The sequence below is a fragment of the Leptonychotes weddellii genome, chromosome 8 (genome assembly GCF_054177405.1).
Source record: "Leptonychotes weddellii isolate Sample4059 chromosome 8, ASM5417740v2, whole genome shotgun sequence".
NCBI classification, from domain to species: Eukaryota; Metazoa; Chordata; class Mammalia; order Carnivora; family Phocidae; genus Leptonychotes; species Leptonychotes weddellii.
Genome location: NC_138376.1, coordinates 29,039,788 through 29,060,095, shown reverse-complemented (window position 1 = coordinate 29,060,095; position 20,308 = coordinate 29,039,788). Strand labels below are relative to the sequence as shown.

The 20,308-nt window shown below is 42.3% G+C and overlaps 1 protein-coding gene across 1 annotated transcript in view; it reads right to left on the bottom strand.

Moving 5' to 3' along the window:
- DNAH8 (dynein axonemal heavy chain 8) overlaps nucleotides 1-20,308 on the bottom strand; it is a 251,864-nt gene that overhangs the window by 69,416 nt on the left and 162,140 nt on the right. Inside the window, exons 50-56 of the mRNA XM_081827548.1 lie at nucleotides 19,058-19,240; nucleotides 15,621-15,726; nucleotides 14,071-14,323; nucleotides 13,771-13,961; nucleotides 7,896-8,017; nucleotides 4,012-4,130; nucleotides 1,562-1,764 (exon numbers count right to left, since the gene is read on the bottom strand). Of these exons, the coding sequence (XP_081683674.1) occupies nucleotides 1,562-1,764; nucleotides 4,012-4,130; nucleotides 7,896-8,017; nucleotides 13,771-13,961; nucleotides 14,071-14,323; nucleotides 15,621-15,726; nucleotides 19,058-19,240 (1,177 nt within the window). The remainder of the gene's footprint in view (nucleotides 1-1,561; nucleotides 1,765-4,011; nucleotides 4,131-7,895; nucleotides 8,018-13,770; nucleotides 13,962-14,070; nucleotides 14,324-15,620; nucleotides 15,727-19,057; nucleotides 19,241-20,308) is intronic.

The window sequence follows — 20,308 nt, the reverse complement described above, 5'->3', positions numbered from 1 at the left end:
GAAAGAGGGAATGAACATAGACAATGCTACCCTAAGCTAATGGTTTACAGTAATTTCTTTGTGCAGGACTCATGGTGAATACTCGGAGAGGAATGAATTGATTTTATATCATGTCATATTAACATAATAATGAACTCAATGTAAGTTTTATTTCATAGTGTAGGTTTAGTTATTCATAATCAATCACTTTAATAATCTTCATAAAGCTATAAATGAGTTAACCCAATAAGGTATAGTTATAGAGATCTGAATCTGAAAGATACCAAATGGCAATTCCAAACACATTCTGATGTCCAGAGTATGAAGAGCAGATAAACAGCCCTCCTACAAACAGCCATCCTATAAAAGGGTGGCTCACTCTTACCAAGATGTTCTCTGCATCATACAGATCCTTGACTCAGTAACTGCTCTCACCACTTATGTGTTTCTAACTCCTTGCCCTGCCTCCTCCCCCTGGGGCAACTTTCCTTCTACTGCCTACCATCCCACCTGGTGAAATTTTATCTATTTTTTAGATCCTACTCAAAATATCATCACTGTGATGCTTTCCTCTGCACCCCTTGCAGTCTGAGTAGCTCTGAATCTTGTAGTCTGGTGTGTCTGGGTAACTCCTACAGCATAGTCACAATTACATGCTTACATGTCTGTCTTTCCCAGCTATGTTGTAGTCATCTCTGTACTTCTTGAATCTAGCTTGCTGCCTGTACTACAGGGTTATTGAATGAATAAATCCCTCAGTGGAATATTACTCAGCCATCAGAAAGGATGAATACCTACCATTTACATCAACATAGATAGAATTGGAGGGGATTATGCTAAGTGAAATAAGTCAATCAGAGAAAGACAATTATCATATGGTTTCACTCATACGTGGAATATAAGAAATAGCACAGAGGATCATAGGGGAAGGGAGGGAAAGCTGAATAGGAAGAAATCAGAGACGGAGACAAACCATGAGAGACTCTTGACTCTGGGAAACAAACTGAGGGTTGCCAAAGGGCAGGTGGGTGGGGGATAGGGTACCTGCGTGATGGACATTAAAAGGGGCACGTGATATAATGAGCACTGGGTGTTATATGCAACTAATGAATCTACTGAACACTATATCAAAAACTAATGAGGTACTCTATGTTAGCTAATTGAATTTAAATTTTAAAAAAAGTTGCATTAAAAAAAAGAATGAATAAGTCCCTAATTACTGTGTGTCACAGTGGTTATAGTTTTTTAATTTGTGACCAAATAGACTTTTCTGCAATTTTATACGGACATGGCAATATGCCTGTATGTTCATTCTTGCTAGTCTGCTATCCATTTGCTATGTTCCTCTGCTCACAACTTAAAAAAAAAAAATAACAAAAATAACAAGTGTGTTCTTCTCTGCACAAAGGTATCTGTATCATACCCACACTCTAGGAGATTTAAAAAGGGGGAAAGAGTTTAATATTTTTTCTAACTCAGTTTTGTAGATATACTTCTAAGATTCAGTTATGAAATTATGAAAGGCAAGGTTTGAGACAAAAATATGGAAGCTTTGCTAAATTGCATAGATTTCTGATCATACCCAGCTTCAGTTTCTTGGCCAATGCATCAATTTGAATTGTGGGATCAGATCCCATGGACAGGAAACATATCAAAGGTGTCCGTGTATCACTTTCTTCCCAAGTTTTCTCCAGATTTAAGATAACTGGTTCTGTGTACTTCTCCTCCAAAGAATCTGCAATATACTTTCTTGCTTGAAAAACAGTACGGTCTGGACACCAAGACCTAGAAATGAATACAAGTTAGAGGGAAAAATTCAGTGTGTTCATTTTTTATTCTATTTAATTCTAAGCATGTAAAGAACATATTTAATTAGCAAAGGACAAAAAGGTAATCCTCCCTTTTGCAGGTCTGTGAAAGGATGGGAAGGTTTTCCAACCCTGGATGAATATAAATTTAATCATGTGGTTTTGGTATGAGGCACTGGCAAGAAATAGGGGAGAGCCGGTAACAACAGAGTCTGTTGCCAGTCCGGAAGGAAACTTAGAAGTCAGCTGATCCAATCATCTCATTTTCAGAAAGACCAATTACTCTGAAGCTTTAATTAGTTATTTTTTTAAATCACATCAATGATGGGGCGCCTGGGTAGCTCAGTTGGTTAAGTGTCTGACTCTTGATTTCGGCTCAGGTCATGATCTCAGGATTGTGAGGTCAAGCCCTGCATTGAGAATCTCTCTCTCCCTCTCCCTCTGCCCCCCCCCCACCTGGCTCCCATGCACATGCTCTCTCTCTCTAAACATAAATAAATATTTTTAAAAAATCACATCACTGGGCGCCTGGGTGGCTCAGTTGGTTAAGCGACTGCCTTCAGCTCAGGTCATGATCCTGGAGTCCCGGGATCGAGTCCCGCATCGGGCTCCCTGCTCGGCAGGGAGTCTGCTTCTCCCTCTGACCCTGCTCTCTCTCATTCTCTCTGTCTCAAATAAATAAATAAAATCTTTAAAGAAAAAAAAAAATCACATCACTGATTATCTCCAGTCGCTGAAGCTATCACCTTCAGGTAAGCAATTCCTCATTCAGACCAATCCACAGGAGCACATTCATTCTTTGACAAATATTTATCATGTGCCAACGACACATCAGGCCCCACTTTAGGTGTGGGGACTCAGCAGGACACAAGGGGAGGTGTCCTCTACCAGCTCCTGAACATGATGGGGGCCAACCTGCTGCCCACTCGGAAGCTCTGCAGTCTTCAGGGGGAGAATTAAAGTGTCAAAGTTGTCAAAAGGAGGTTGATCAGCAAGCACGTATTCAGTATCATCTGTGTAGCCCACACTGTATGGTAGGTTCTATACACAGCAACAGATCAAATAAATATCATTTGGTATTTGATATTTTAGATCACAGACAAGCTCTATGGATTCTTATTCGCTAGTAGATTATATTATTTGTTTGACATGGGTTCAACTTCTAAACAATAGATAAAAGATAGACACATCTATTCCAATGAAAACAAGTAGCCCTGGAGTGACTCAGTCAGTTAAGCCTCTGACTCTTGGTTTCAGCTCAGGTCATGATCTCAGGTTGTGAGGTAGAACCAACCCCATGTTAGGCTCCGTGCTTGGCATGGAGTCTGCTTGAGATTCTCTCTCCCTCTGCCCCTCCTGCTCATGCTCTCTCTCTCTGAAATAAATAAATCTTAAAAAAAAACAAGTAGCCCTTTCATATTCTGTACATCATGAGGTCACCACTGCTGACCACTCTGATGACCCTCAAAGAGTGGACAACATCCAGGAAACAACTTGTTCTAAGAAATACAAGCTCAGGTGTATAATATTAGGAAGACAAACTACTCCAGAATCATCCTACATCTTTTTGTTGTTCTTTTTGTGGTCCCATCTACTCCCCCACTCCACCCTCCTGCCTTGCCCATCAATCACACACACACACACACACACACACACACACACACACACACACACACCTCTACCTTCCAATATAGAAGCCTTCTCTGAGCTCCTGGATATTTAGAAAACATGAAAAGTGAGAAGGAAAAGAAAAGAAAAGGAAGAATTTTCTTCCTTAACATCAATTTCAAAATTTTCTTCTACTTTTAATAGCCAAAACAGCATTTATACATTTCAATAGGCAGTTCTTGGCTTTTTTCTCAGGTAAAATTGAATTTTAGCTTATAGACTAATTGCCTGGCAACTCTGTGAGGTCTAATTTTTTTTAAGAAGTTAATTCAACAATAAATGATTCACTCAATGGTAAATGATGAACAAAGGGAATATCAAAGGCATATTTTTCATGTTTTTTGCTCAAAGCATTACCATTAATACATTCCCTGCCACCATCACCATTTTATTTGCTTGTCAAGGAACTAAGGAATTGCCATCCCAAACGGCAATTTGGAAGCACACACATTTATAATAACCACTGGGACACAGTGAAGTAAACTCACAGAGGTAAGATCTGTAATTTGACAATATGATGAGTGATGTTTCTAGGTCTGATAATACCTATTCTCACCTGATAAGTAAAAGTTTGCGGCAAGTATCCAGTGAATCATTATATCCATCAGGGATAATTTCTTCCTCTGGAGCATCTTTATCAAACCAGCTTTTCCATCCCTTCTCATTACGAGATATCTAAAATAAATAAGCCAATTAGCAAGCCATAGGACTATATGCAATTGGAATATACTGGAGAGAATTCTGAGTAACCTTAGGGGGTCATTCTTTATAGGCAAACAGTTTTTCAAACATAACCACACAGTTGACTTTTTTTTCCTCCAGAATCAGTGACTTAAAGAACGTGGATGTTACTATTCCCTTTCAGCTTTTCCATTGTTTTTCTATATTATTCACTGAAATTAAGACTGTGTATCAATTACACCAAATGATCAGGCAGGAAAAAACACAGACCAGGCGTTTACAACCTGCCAATATGATTGGCAGTTTGGACCAGGTGATTTTGGGGGAGCAGTCCTGTGCACTGTAGGATTGTTAGCAGCATCTCTGGCCTCTACTTACTAGATGCCGGTAGCACCCGTCACCAACTCATGACAATGAAAAATGTCTCCAGACATTGTCAAATGCTCTCTTGGTTGAAAACCACTGATATAGACCATCCTGATAACCAAATCTCTAAATGTTGACCTCTACTTAAAATAGTGATAGATGACAAAAATCTAAACTTTTATTTTCTTAGCGATTCCCTGCCTTCAGACCCTAAACCTAAGAATAAAAGAAGTCTCTATTGTATATATGAACCACATCTTTATCCATTCATCTGTTGAAGGGCATCTCAGCTCCTTCCACAGTTTGGCTATTGCGGACATTGCTGCTATGAACGTTGGGGTGCATATGGCCCTTCTTTTCACTACATCTGTGTCTTTGGGGCAAATACCCAGCAGTGCAATGGAATATTACTCGGCCATCAGAAAGGATGAATACCTACCATTTGCATCAACATGGATGGATCTGGAGGGGATTATGTTAAGTGAAATAAGTCAAGCAGAGGAAGACAATTATCATATGGTTCCACTCATATGTGGAACATAAGGAATAGCATGGAGGACATTAGAAGGAAGGGAAAACTGAAGGGGGGGAAATCAGAGGGGGAGACGAACCATGAGAGACTATGGACTCTGGGAAACAAATTGAGGGTTCTAGAGGGGAGGGGGGTTCGGGGGATGGGTTAGCCCGGTGATGGGTATTAAGGAGGGCACATACTGCATGGAGCACTGGGTGTTATATGCAAACAATGAATCATGGATCACTACATCAAAAACTAACGATGTACTCTATGGTCACTAACATAACATTAAAAAAAAAGGAAGAAGAAGAAGAAAAGAAGTCTCTCCAAGAGCTAGTCTCGAATACCTGTTCTCTCAGAAGCATGGAAAGAAACGCCAGTTTTCAGACGCATTAAAAGGCACTCCCTGAAGCCCCAGTCATGACAAAACTAATTACAAAAACAAAAGATTGGTTGAGTCCGATGCTGCCCCTCAGCAACAAGCTGGCTGGATTATTGAGACAGTGTTTTGTAACCATGTTTTCAAAGCCGTGGTCAGCATTAAAGGTGAAGAGCAAATGCGAATGGAGCAGGTCCTATGGGCCAGACCCGAGCATTGTACTTTTACCTGCATTATCCTCGTTTTTCACAGAGGCCCTGGGAGGTTAAATAACTGCCCCAAAGTCCACACCATGCAAACAATTCATCATAGAGGATCCAGGCTGGGTGCAAATGAAGAGCGAAACCATTGCTCTGGGACCTCAGTTACAGCTTTGTCCCCCTGGGGCACCAAGAGAAGGAGGAGCATTTCTGAAATGTTTCACAATTGTCTTCTTTCTCCTGCAGTGGCTCCCCCACACTGACCTTGACCACTCCCAAAGAATCCGCCTGCCACACTTGGAGCCCATCCCCCCACTGCTCCGTCACCTGTGCATTACCCACAGGGTCCCCTGCGGGCCTCCTCTGGCCCTGAGGCTAGACAGGATGCACAGGAAGTAAGAAGGTGTTGGTTTCCAGCTTCCTGGCCTTACATCTGCTCATTTTGACTCTACTCAATAGAGCCTCCGGGGCAAGTCGCATCTGCTAGGGGCAATGGGATCTCCTCCAGCCCCTTGCTGCTTACCTCCACTTCCCACTCCTTTTCCTGGCCCTGTTAGCAACACCACTTCCAGGGGCTGAACAGTTCAGCCTGAGATGTCAAAGCAGGCCAGCTGCTGTTGGAGGCTACTCTTGTTTCAGTTCCTGACACCCACCCTTTCAGCTGGGGACGGATCCCCTTCTCCTTCTGCCCTTTTTTCCCAGAGACGCCAAACCGATGGCCACCTGATGGCCGGTCCCAGGAACTTCTGCAACTTTCCTGAGAATGACCACTCCCCCTCACTTCTGGTCCATCCCATGGTGAGTTGGAGATAAGTAACTCCTAATGTCAGGGATAGAGCCGAAAGTCAGAGTACAGCGTAACCATTTAGTGGCTGTGCAGCCTGGGGCAAGTACTTAACCTCTTTGAATCTCCGTTTTCTTATCTATAAAGTGGGGCCAATAATACTTCCCCCTGGCATGGTTATAGTTGTTGCAAAGTACTTATCCTGTTGTTAAGCAGTAGCAGCTACCAGATTCTAGCCCGCAGGTAATTAAATTCTGATTAACAGAGGCAAATGATAATGCCTAGCCCAGTATCAATACAACCCATCAGCAGAAGGCACAAAGTGTTGAGTGATTTTCCCAGTGGCGCTCTGAGGTCTCCCTTACCAGTCTCCTGCCAGATGCAGACCACCTTATTTCTTCCCCAAGTATTTGTCTGGGCTTGGAGGACTCATACAGAACAAAGCTTACCATCCACCACAGACAGGAGCCAGGGACTCCGACGCAGCCATGGCTGAATACGTAAAGCATCTCTGTAATGGGGGCGGCTGGGTGGCTCAGTTGGTTAAGTGACTGGTTTCCACTCAGGTCATGATCCTGGAGTCCCAGGATGGAGTCCCGCATCGGGCTCCCTGCTCAGCGGGGAGTCTGCTTCTCCCTCTGACCCTCCCCCTTCTCATGCTCTCTCTCTCAAATAAATAAATAAAATCTTCTAAAAAAAAAAAATCTCCGAAATGTTTCAGAAATGCTGCTGAACGGGCACACCTAGTGTATGCTGGGCAGGGGGGTAGGTGTGTGTGAAGGGGAGGGAATCAAGGTGAGGTCTCTGCCAACTTGTAGTCGACCCATTGCCCCAGTTGTCCATCACCAGCAACTCCCAAAAAGCTGATTTTCGGCATCTGACGCTGGGAAACCGCAGGCCTGCATCGGTGACAGGCGGCTATCACCAACACACCTCAGAAATGAACAATTATCTTTATGCTGAGTTGCACATTGTTGTCCAGTGAGAACTGAATCAACAACTAATCCCCAATAACACATTTACATTTTCAAATAAGAAAAGCAACGGGTGAATCAGGACCTGTTTCACCATTATCCTTCACCCTTTTAGATTTTCACCAGGAAAATGACTGCTTTTTTGAAAGGACCCCAGCCTCTTAATTTGCCTCAAATTCAAATCTGCACAATTTATTTAATCAGAAGCAGCAGTAAAAATGTAAAAACATAGTCTACAATAAAATAGTCTACAATAAAAGGGTCCACCCACCGGTTCTGATTCTGACAGCTTGAGTTAAGCAGGCTTATAAATGACCCACGTGTACCACACAGAAGGAAAAGGCAGTCACCTGCACCTATGACAAGGCTCCTTCTGATACTCTTCATCCAAAATTGCCCACAGAGAGCTTAGTGCCCTAAAGCGACACTATTGCATTGAGCCTTTTGGGTGAAGGAATTGTCACCAGGAGGCCCCAATTAAAATGGCCCAGGTATGTTTGGGTTTACAGATCTGGACTTTTTTCTCCAGCCCTCGTTACCTGGTTCAGAATTTCTGCAAACTGTGGAAGTTTACTCAGCTCTACAAGATTCAGCCAGGTCATATCCAGGATCCAGCGAAATGGCTTAGGAGGGCAGGCTTTCAGATCCAGAGCTGCTCCCCCTGGGGAAAGGCATTGGTGGGAATCAGGTCAGCCTGTGCCTCATTTTTAGACATTTATTTTCCAAATAACAGAAGCGAGGTAACCATATTACAGAGAAAATGGGAAAATTGGAAAATAATCATGACAGAAAATGTGGCTATCTTTTTTAGGTCCATTTCCTTCAAGTCTTAGTGTTTTATTTTCTGATTTATACCATCTTATAAAATACAGATAGCAGCTCCTTGTCATTTCTCCCTGCACAGAATTTTTCTCAGGTGGTTGCAGTTGTTTGCATTTTTACCGTTTTTTTTTTTTAAACAATCAATTTCATGAAACTTACAATTTTGATATCAATGAATAGCTTGACCTTTTCATGTGTGATTTTAAAAATCATGTCTTAGCCCTTACTCCTCCAGAAATTTGATACTCAATACTCTTTTTCACCAGGTCAAAAAGATGGATAGATGGAGGGTGGGAGAGATACAATACTCTGTGGGTTTTTAAGGGAGTAACTCGTGTTCAGATCATTTATTCACTTATTTATTCAACAAATATTTATTGAGCACCCTCTGCATTATCAGCATATTCCAGGCACTGGGGATAAAGCAGAGAAAACCACACAAGGCCTCTGCTCTTACGGACTGTAGAGGAGAGCGTGAATTACAGCGTTGGATCACATTTTGAAGCAAATCACAAATCAAATGAGCATACCCAATGGGACAATCTTCCACCGAGACACATAATTATATGCACAGCTTCAAAATTCCTCTACTGCATGTCTTCAGTAACGTTTTATCAGCTGTTGTTTAATTCAGATGTGTGCAAAACAGTGATTCTGCACTTCTAAATCCTATAATCCTCCTGAAGAACTCATCAAATGCCACCACTTCACATATCAACCCTTGGGCAAAAGAGGGGGCGGAGCGGACTGCAGCAGGGGTTGCTCTCCCTCTGGCACCTTCCTGAGAAGGTGAATGAGCTGAAGTATTCTTGTAAATCCCCTAGCGCCACCTCTGGGTCCTCCGCTCTGAGCGCCACCACACCTTTAGAACAGGTAAAACTTCCTCTTGACACCCCGCCCTTTGCTACCTTGGCAGGGAAGAGAAAGCCATCCTCTCGCACCGTTTCTGCCAGTACCAAGTTTACTGAAGGAGAAGCCACCGCTGGAGAGTATCATCTGTAGACTCAAGGGACGCTGCTTCTCTAACTTAGAGACAAATGCATTTTCTTCTGGGTTCTTTCCAAAAGAAATGTTTTCATGTGACTGTAAGTCTCAAAGACATCAGGAGAAGACATTAAAGCCACGAGTGTTTTGAAAGATCCTGGTGCCCCTCCACGAACCCAGAACAATCACGGCCCACTCTCCTCCCCACGATATTCTCACTCTGCCACTTGCTAACTGCCTAAACACAGACAAAGAACTTAATTTTTCTCCACTTCCTCTTCTGTCAAATGGGTGTAATAACAGACTCTACCAGATTAGTTGTGAAGATTCAATAAATTCATGTATGTAGGAAGCTCAGAACAGTCTTGGCCCATAGTGAGAGCTACGTAATCATTAGCTGTTATTTTGACATGAATTCTCTGTTTTGGAAGGCTCAGGTCCAATCCAATCTGGAAGGCAAGAGCAGACCCCCTAATGTGTCTTTTTGTCCATGGTTGATGACAAAAGAAAGATGATATCTTTCTAAAATAACCAGGCAGGGAAAATAGTTCTATCAATTACTCTATAACACAGGATTGTCCCTGGTATCTATTTCATTTTTCAAAGTGTTCTGACATTCTCAGTTGAAGAAGAAAGTCAAAGGCACCTTCCAAATACTGCAGAAAATAAGTAGGAATTGACACAAAGGGACAGTCATTCCTAGGAGATCAAATATTTCTGCTATGATAAATAAGTCTTTCTTCTTTCCCTCTTAAGTACTGAGTTAAAAATGATAAAAAAAAAATATCAAAGATCTACGGGCTGTATTTGTTAACTTTGTAAAAAAACACTGAAAACAAAATCATAAATCATTTTTTATAAAAATAATCTGGTTAAAAAGTAAGCCAGTTCAGAACAAATACAAACCATACAATAAACCAATTTTATTTTGGTTTTTGTTTTTCAAAAAAAAAAACAAAACAAAACCTCTTTCACTGCTGAGCTGATTGTACTTCTGTTGACAACCTATCATACAATCCCAAATTAATCTTTTTAAAGCACTGCTCTGTTCATGCTACTTCCCTGCTCATAAAACATTCGATGGCTTCCTATCACCAACTGAATTAAATCCAAACTCTTCTCACCAGCTCTCCTGTGCAATCCGACTCTCCCTGACACTCCAGCTTTATGAAGTGGGGTTACAGACGTGCCCCTCACCACAACCCAGGTGCACAGCCTTTGTGCTTTTTCTGTGACCACTCCCATCCTCCTCACAAATTCCCTCCTCACTATGTTTCTCGGTCTCCTCTGATTTACATCCCTTCTCTCAAAGAATCCAGTCTCCTTCAGGTAAGGGCTCCATCCTTCAGGTGGGCGAGGGGACAGGCGAGTGGGATGGCATTGTGTTGTAATGGGGAGGATGCCTCAGATCCGCATGCTGCCCTCCAATCTCTGCCACAGGCTGGGATCCCTGTACTTCGTCCTCGGCACTGTGACAAATCCTGTCTGACCTACAGGGGTGTTGGGCTGCTGTCCACAGAGACTGGTCCTTTGTGTCCAGGAATAAAGTTCCCCGGGGCCTGCAGCTTCTTGGTTTGAACCCAGCCCTCTGCTGCGCACCAGCCCTCTCAACATGTCCACGCCCACACTCCTGCTTGCCAAACGTCAGCCTTAGCCCTCTAGCTGCTCCCCTCCATCAATGCTGCCAGGGGCTGCATGTGGGATCTGGTGCCAGGCAGAATGCAGGAGCACCTCCCATCTGGATGCTTCTTGAGCATCTTTCTGTACCCACCCAAGGTTCAGCCTCACGAGACTGGGAAGAGACAAGGATCTTCGTACATGACCTCCGTCTACCTCCGATTCTCTTGTCCTTCCCATGACCCGTTGTGGCCCATAGTGCCAGGTTTCCTCCTTCTTTCTAAATCATAGCTGTCTCCTTCTCAGGGGCCATGTTGGCAGATGGGACTCAGGAAGCAAAGCTGGCTCATGGATCAGGAAAAATCCAAAGTATACCTCCCATCCCACTTGTATGCCACAGTTAGGAGGCCTTCCTACATCTGAGGCCCATTTTGCTCCTGCTTCTGCCTAGATTCCCACAGGCTTCGGTGTCCCTCCTCCCCATGGCCCAGTGCCCCAGACACTGAGGATGTGGCCCCAAGTCTAAGTGAGGGCTTTAAGGTGACTGTAAGGAGTCAAAGGAGCTTTCCAGTTTGGTAAAATTGGGCTCACTTTATTTAAATGTCACAGAGGCCGAAACCTGTATGCTCAGACCCTCTGCACAGCCTGCCCGCCTCTCCCTGGTGGTACTTATCACTTCCCCTCTGGGCCCCGCAGCCCCTTGTACATGGAGGGAGCGGGTGATGGTCTCTGAGCTCACACAGCTGGTCAGTGGCAGAGCCTGGCCCCTGTCCCTGCTCCTTAGTCCAGCCCACAGTTTACTGTACCATGCTGCCTTATGCTACACTTTAAGACATCAACTTCTCCAGGTGCATTGGACCTGAGAAAACCTATCAACTTTATGACATGCTCCAGTTTCCTTTGAACTACAAGACATGAAAAATCAAGAAATTTTAGCCATTCTGCAAAATTGTTTGCAAAGTTTCTATAGCAGTCATCTAACCTGAAGCCAAGGAAGAAATTCACTAAAGTAGAGAAAGAAGATGATAGAGTAATAAGTTAGTTTACTGCCTGTTTATTATAAATAGGATGTCGTGGAGAAAAGTGTATTGAGTATCGTGTTCTATCCCCCTGTCGTATGAATTTAGAAATACTCTACGTTTTCTTCCTACATGATCTCTTTCATTCCCATGGCTTTGGTGGTTATTTCTATGCCCTCTCTTTGCAGCTGTCTTGACTTCTTCTAAACTGTCTGGTCTACCCTTTCTAACTGTCTGCTGGATATCTCAAATTCAACATGTGTATATGGTCACCAGAGCTGTTCAGAAACATTCGATTTCCCCCTCTTCCATGCACATGGGAGAAGCACATGTCCCTGCTCTCTCTGAAGTTAGTGGTGGCTGTGTGTCTTGCTTTGCCTAATGAAAGATGAGCATTTAAGTGACATGCGTCACTTGCGGGTAACTTTTAAAAGCTGGCACATGATTTGTCTTATCCCATTCCTCTGCCGTAGTAATTTTAGAAGCAATTCCTGGGTGACCATGACCATAACCAGGCATGTTGGAGAGAGAATAAATGAGAATATACCCCTATTGTTTCAAGCCATTGAAAGTTTGGGATTGTTTTTATGGCCAAGAAACCTGGCCTATTCTGACTGAAACTAGGTCCCCAAATCACATTCACTATCCCCCTCACCCTGACAATTCTCAAACTCGTTCCACTTTCAACCAACTAGACCAGAAATCTTCAACTCATTTCTGACCCTTTTCTTGGCCCTTGTATCTGGTCTGTTGCCATTTTACTTCCATGACTTCTTCTTTATATTCCCATTGTCTTTACCCAAGGTTGACCTTTTACCTGTGGCTGGGAAGATTATAATAAACTCCCTTGAACCTCTTTGCTATAATTCTATGCATGTCTGCCAGAGTCATCTTCCTAAAAGATGGTAAGAGGTTCCTGAGGGACCACATCACCACCTTACACAATTCCTTGTCCCTCACCAGACCAAGAAAATCCTTCCTCGAGGAATCAAGACTCACAACCGACATGCCCCCTTCATTCATTCCTTTTCTGGTACTGTTCTGTTTCAGCCTGGAATGTCGCCTTCACTTCTACCCATCCTTCAGGGTCCTTTTAAAATGCCACTTTCTTCTTTTGGGGGAGAGGGCAGCCAGAATATGATTTATTAAACTTTACACAAGGAGCAAAAAACATAAGAGATACATTAAAATATTTTTCCCATGGATCAAATCATCTGAAAAATTCATGGCTTAACCTGCAACAGTGTATTTTCCAAAGAGCTCTTACTGGACTCACCAACCACAAGTCTCTCCTTCCTTTTAGACATTAAGACTTTGTTTTTAGCTCTCTCCTAACATTTAGAGTATTCTGCCTTGTTTTACAATAATTTTTAAAATCATCTCTATTTCCATTGTGAGACTGTTTTCTTTGAAAGCAATGTCTGGTTGATCCTTCTACACCAACATTAGTATGGTGGGTTTGCAGAGTATATGCTCAATAAATACTTATTTAACTGAATTGAATGAAAATACCACTCTTTTATCTCCTTAATGATACTTTTAACATGGAGATGAGCATTGAATAGGATTAACTTCCAATATGAAATACAAGTGTGCCTTTTTCTGTCTTAAAAGTCATGATACTCCCTTGCTCAAGGAATTGATTGCTCTCTTGCGATAGAAAGCTCATCACCCACCTCATTTTTCTTCCCTTCGGCATTCGGGTTTCCTAACCACAGGCAACAATGACCAAACTTCAGGTAATGATATAACTAAGGAAAACATGGAGTGAACACAGGCCTGAAATAAATCATCTTGAGTAACCAGAGCAAAACGAATGGGAATCAGAAAAGAAACACAAGGTCCAAAGAAATTCCCTTTCACGAGAACATGATTTCCCCCATTGTATCATAAAAATGGGTCTCCAGCATGTCGAAGAGCATATCAGAAGCAATCTCCTTTACATACCACATCCATATCCCAAACGCTTCACCTTTAATGAGAGCCTGAAACTCTCTGTGCTTCACTGTTCCTCTCTGAAGATCAATCTTCAAGGTCATGAGGAGTACAAAGAGGAATTTGTGGTTTTCATACAGGCCTCTGACAGAGTATGTAAAAACTTCGTATGTCAGATACTCAATAATATTTGTAATTCTCTTTTGAGGTAGCGGAGACTTCTCAGATCTGCAATACATTTTAAAAATTAAGGAATTCAACAGCCATTGCTAAGACAGTAGGAATACAAACAAAAATTTTAAGTGACTCTGCATGGGGCAGGGGAGGGACTCCCCACCTGGCCATGGACTGGTCAAATAACTTTAAGAACTGGGCGAGTGAGGTCTGGTACATGATGTTGACCATACTCATCTCTGTGATGAGAAAGTAGAGGATGCTTCCACGGGTGGCCGCAGGCCGGAACTCCTCCTGAGCTGTGTTAATTTTGATCTCCGTCTCTGCGGCCACATGCAGCTTTTCACTTACTTCAGCTGCTGTCTGCTTGGTGATTCGGAGAACACCGATGAGAGATTCGTCATCTACCAAGGAACCTAAAAGCCAAACAGGAAAACCGTAGAAGACAAGAAGGGGAAGCCGAAAAGAAAGAGGCAGCCCTTCTGAAATTGACCTGTTCATTTTCACGTTTATTTCTTCAAAGCCTGCAGGATGAAGGTCGGGTATTAACACACTGAGAGGCTTCTGGCCCAACTGTCATCTGATGCCTGAATCCTTCCAAACATTCCTGCAGACAGGTTATCCCCGATGCTGCCTGTAAATCTGCAAAAGGGGATTCCCAAGGCAGCCCACATGACTGGTCTTCAAATATCTGAAGACAAAATCTGGCTCCCTCCACCCCCCAGTGGTTTACCACTGCAAACTGCAATTCACCTCTCAGGAACCAGACCTTGATTCAGCATACTCTAGGCTGGATCAGGGGAAGAGCCCTCAGCGATCTTTGCTAATATTAAGATGCCCAGGTATATCCAAATGGCTGGGAGAAGTCACTGGACCAGAGGACAAACAACTTCACAAACACAGGCAGTGGAATCAAGGCAGATAAAAGGACTTTTCCCTGAGGTCACGATCAAGGCAGTGCGGGTGAATGGTGTGAGAATAACATATCATGTACTTCTGGGAGGTTAAGGTTTTTGTTTATCCAAGGAGTAAAGTGCTGTTGGGAAGCATTCATTATGAGGCTGTAATAAATGGTAGGATTTAGGCTACTGTAATTTGCCTACTGCAGAAAAATACAGTGTTTGTTGACTTTAGTGTCTTTGGATAGGATGTTTCTTATTTATTTAGAGAGACTACATCCCCAAATCAGGGTGTGGCATGAGGATCTGACTGCCCTAAGGAGAACCCACCCCTGACTTCTAAGTAGGAAGTCAAGGCAAGTGGAGAGTGAGTTTGGGCCTTGGGTGCTCAAGGGCCTCTGACACAGATTACACATATCATCACCCATTGTGGTCATTGCATTTCAATGCCAAATGAAAGAGTTGATCTTAAAAAAAAAAAAAAAATTAGATTGAGCACATTAGTTTCCTCTGGGCAAGCAAATTAGCCTACTACGAGTTACCTAGCTCTATTGGGAGCCCTTATTTTTCTTAGGAGAGAGCAATTATATCTAGAAAACTGTGTTCTTCTCAAATGCTCAGACTCTGTTTGCTAATTCAAAAATCAGATTCTCTGCAGTCCTTCTTTAAACATCTAGATGGAAATTGCCTGGCTTGTGTTTGCACTGATAACTCAACTGTTTCCTAACACCTATAATCATGAGGTGCTGAAAAGAGGGCCCAAGAAATCCTTACTCAGGACCCGTCGTTCGGTTACTTGTTAACAACACAGTACCTTTTGTGGCGCTTAACTTGTAGAGAAGGTTGTCTTCAAGCTCCTTCATCTTGCGCTTGTTGGAAGTCACATCCTCCAAAAGTTTAACTCTCTCAGACTCTAATTCCTGTCATTAAGAAACAAGAAATAGAGGCACCTGGGTGGCTCAGTCGTTGGGCGTCTGCCTTCGGCTCAGGTCATGATCCCAGGGTCCTGGGATCAAGCCCCACATCGGGCTCCTTGCTTGGCGGGAAGCCTGCTTCTCCCTCTCCCACTCCCCCTGCTTGTGTTCCCTCTCTCGCTGTGTCTCTCTCTGTCAAATAAATAAATAAAATCTTAAAAAGAAAAAAGAAAAGAAAAGAAATTATGCCCGCTAGTATTGTTTCCACAGTGCTTACACTGGCATGCATGAGATTCCCCTGCTAAAGGAATTTTGTCTGATTATCCCCCACGCTCTCTTCCTGGCTCTAAGTTTATTTAAATTAGAGTGTCCCATTCTCTTGGCTCTGTTCCCACACTGCCTCTGTGTGAAATGCTAACTTTATTGGCAATCAGAAGTGGGAGAAGCAGAGACATAATATCAAAACACCAAGAGGCCACCCAAATCAAATGTGAGCTCTTGGTCTGGGATCTGCCTGTAGGAACACCAGGTATCTGGTCTGACAGAGCCAGCTGCCAGTACAAATCCATTTTCCATTGATTTACATCTCCTTCTACCAGAGGGGCTAAACTGGATGTTTGGAAGGCATATTTTTTCCTACAAAAATAATGTCTTTTTCAAATTATATTCTGAAAAAAATTTTAAACTTTCAGAAAAGTTGCAAGACTGATACAATTAACTCTCATAAATGCTTTCTTTGCCCAGATTCACCAGATACCATTTTGCTTTATCACTCTCTCTCTCTATATATATATATAATATTTATTATCATTATTGTTCTTCTTATTATTGGTGAACCATTTGCTGAGGTCATGATCCTTTACCCCTAAAAACTTTAGCAAATCTCCTAAGAACCAGGACATTCTCTTACAGAAGCATGGTGTAATTTTCAAAATCAAGGAAATTTAACAGGGATATAAGAATACTCTTGCTACATGTAAATTGAAGTTGTTTCAATAGCATTTTTATAGCATTTTTTCCTGGTCTTCTACAGAATCACACACTATACTTAGAATTATGTTAAAAGGAGGTGTTTGGAAACTACCTATCTGAGAACGTTTCTTGAAAAACCACTTCGGAAATTCCACCGCTTTCTGCAAGTCTTAAACCAGTTTGTGGGGCTCTGAAGCCACAGCATGGTGTTCATCTCTACACCTGCCACAGCTTGCATCAGAATCTGTGTGTCAATCATGTCCCTCCAACAAGATTCTGTGCAGCTAGAGGGCAGGCACCTGTCCCATTCACTTTTGCATTCTTGACAGCACTTACCTTGAGGTATTGCAGGGAAAGGACTCAACCCAAGAAATATGTGTTAAATTGAAGTGTGCCAAACTGAGTTCAACAGCTTTATTTTACATCTGGGGAAACTGAGGACCCAGAAATATTAACTTTGAATCCCATCCCAACATGATCCCTATGGCTAGCTACTGGCAAAGACAGGCTCATACTCTTGTTCTCCAACTCCAAGACCAGTGGCATGATTGACAGTGTCCTAGGTTTGCTGGGTTTGATGGGGGTAGCAATGAAGGTCATGGCTGCATTTGTGGGGGAGTACCTCATGAACTGTTTCCATTAAGGTGGTCACCTCTGGATGGTAGTATAGGAATATGGGGACAAAATGAAATCACATGAGCTTCCTTTTCAGTTTGATCTGGCAAAACAAGCATCATGGTACAGTGGACCCTTGTGGGTTCTACAGCATGATCTGTAAGGCTTATCTAGGAGGCCTGACAGGGTGAAAAGTCCGAGTGCTTTTAGAGCGCTTTTGTCACCTATTCTCTCTGGTCTCTGTCTGTTCTTCTGTAAAATGAGGGTGTAAGAGCAGGATAGTAAAGAGGGTTAAACATCATGGTCAGGATGTCCTCCTACAGATTAAATGTGTGTTTTGGCTTTTTCCAATAAGGTTGGCATAAGCACTTTAGCACATCCCTCGAAGAGGAAGCTGAGGCCTAGAAGAGTGGGGGTGGGCCCTCTGGGGACACGGGGTGTCGCCTGCCTTAGACAGTGGGGTGGCCTGCCTTAGGGAAGTTGGTGCAGCCTGCACGCAGCACCTGGACCAGTGAGGAATCAGATCAGACCAACAGCACCAGTGAGACTACCAAGGAAGGACTAATTTTCAACAGTTGGCACCATGTGGCTCCAAGAGGTGATGAGCAATGAACTGAAGGGCCCATGCTCTCTCTGCCTGGCTGTGGAAGTGGCATGGTTCCCTTACTGGACTGTGGAAGCCCCGGGCTGTTTGTTGGAAGCAAAGATCAAACAGCTCGTGAGAGCGGATGCTGGGACTGCGCCCCCTTGGCTCAGCTCTGGCAGACTGGCTGCCTTTAAGGGCCGGCCCCTTAACCATCCCGGCTAACCAGGTAGGGCTTTGCCTCTCCTTTTACTGAGTTCTCTCTGTTTCTCTGGTGTGAGGATCATTTCTCTTTCCCTCTTCCAATGTCTTTCCTGTGTTCATGACATCTACTCCTATCTCTTGTCTTTCTCTTTTCCTTGTCCGGTCTTCTATTGCCAATCTTTCCCTCCACCCTCCCACGTGAAGCCTCTCTGGTCTTATTATTGCTAACCTTGCCCTTTCCTTGAACCTTCAGTACTCTTATTCTAGGTAAGCAAATATAATCTTTCTCCGATTTTACGCAAATATGTTTTCCATATGCAAATAAGTATAATTACATTTTATGCATATTTTATGCATAATGTTAAATGTTTTCTGAGATTTATTTTAAAAACTGGTTTCAACTTGTATCAGTCTCTTAAAATCTTCCAGTTTTAAGTTCTTTATTAGAACCTTCAATCATACTTAATTTCTCTGCCTTAATGCAAATTTCATTCAATTAAAATTAAAGTTAGGCTCTCTGTATCATTAGAGTACTAGACTGCAGTAGTTGAAACTACCCCAGTGATAACACACTCATTCAGAGCAATTTCTTTTTCTCCAGGATCATTATTTTAGTGACTTTTTCAGGTACATCAAAGAGCATCCATCCATAGGACTATAGATACGAAGGTCAACATACTCCAAGGTTTAAAGACAGAAGTAGAAAAAACAGTGTGAGTGGTGTGCGTGTGTGTGTGAGTGTGTGTGTGTGTGTATGTGTGTGTACCCACGTGCACACATTTGGGGTTGGAGGACAGCTGAGTTAGTTACATGATTTCTTGATAGGATTTGACAGGAGACAGCTAAACTAATATTTATGTTAACAAAGGTAAATAAAAATTTGCTTAGTTTTTTCTTTCCGAAATACTTAACAATTTCATAATAATTTATTAGAAGTAGTCCTTTACCTTGAGAAATTATTACCTGTTTCTCAGTTAAAATCACTCTCCTTAATAACTGATTCTCGAGTCCTTTCATAGTCACGGTAAAATCAATGACCGACGTTTTAGCATTGATCTCAGGGGTAAAGGCAGGGTTGGGTAACTTCGTAGTAATATAAAGTTTAAATGTATCCATGATATCACATTCTTTATCACCGACTTTCACCTACATCAATTCAAATATAAAATTAAAAACAGCTTAAGGGGCAGGACAAGGAATTTGGGGTTAACTTAGGAAAGAATTTATCAGAGGTCAGCACTGTGAAACTTGAATGAATTGCAAAGGAAAAAGTTCTAAGACTTTAATCACTGGTCTTAAATAATTCAGATTTGTGGTCCTGCCAGAAGACATTGTTAGCCATGACACCAAACAAATTAAATGAACAAAAATTAAATCAAAAATCTATCCCCAACAAATGTAGAATAAAGGAAAACTCAGACACATCTCAGATTTGACTGTTTTCTCCCACTTGAGGAAATTGTTTCCTACTGAGGAAATCTGTGGTGTTTAGAGGAAGTATTTGTTATTTCTCTTTGCATTTCAGTCATATCTGAAGCATAGTTGACAACATAAAGGATTAATGAAATTTTCAAAGAAAAGAGTGCCGACATTTTCTTCAGAAACATAACATTTATCTTAAATACTACAATTTGCAGTTTATTATATTAAAAAACAACCAGTTTTGCTATCTAAAATTTAGGTGGAAATTATATGATTTTAAAGGACTTAAATTTTTAATGAATCTTGATTCTGCATGTGGTTGGAAACCACATCGATAAGGCACCACCACGTTCTCAAGCACCAAGCCTTCACACTGCAGATAAGAATATGTTCTTTTGAAAGACCTTCAGGAATAAAAATCCTACACCCTCCCTTGGCATGTTAAATACTGCGCATAAAAGATTCACATTATGAAGAAATGTTTTCTAAATAAATCTTTGTTCAATGAGAACATTTGCATTCTGTACTTATTCACTGATATTCATGAAATTAATTTGTCCAAAGTGAAAAATCTCAATCAGAAATGCTGTCATTCAGGGGCGCCTGGGTGGCTCAGTTGGTTAAGCGACTGCCTTCGGCTCAGGTCATGATCCTGGAGTCCCTGGATCGAGTCCCGCATCGGGCTCCCTGCTCGGCGGGGAGCCTGCTTCTCCCTCTGACCCTCCCCCCTCTCATGTGCTCTCTGTCTCTCTCATTCTCTCTGTCTCAAATAAATAAATAAAATCTTTAAAA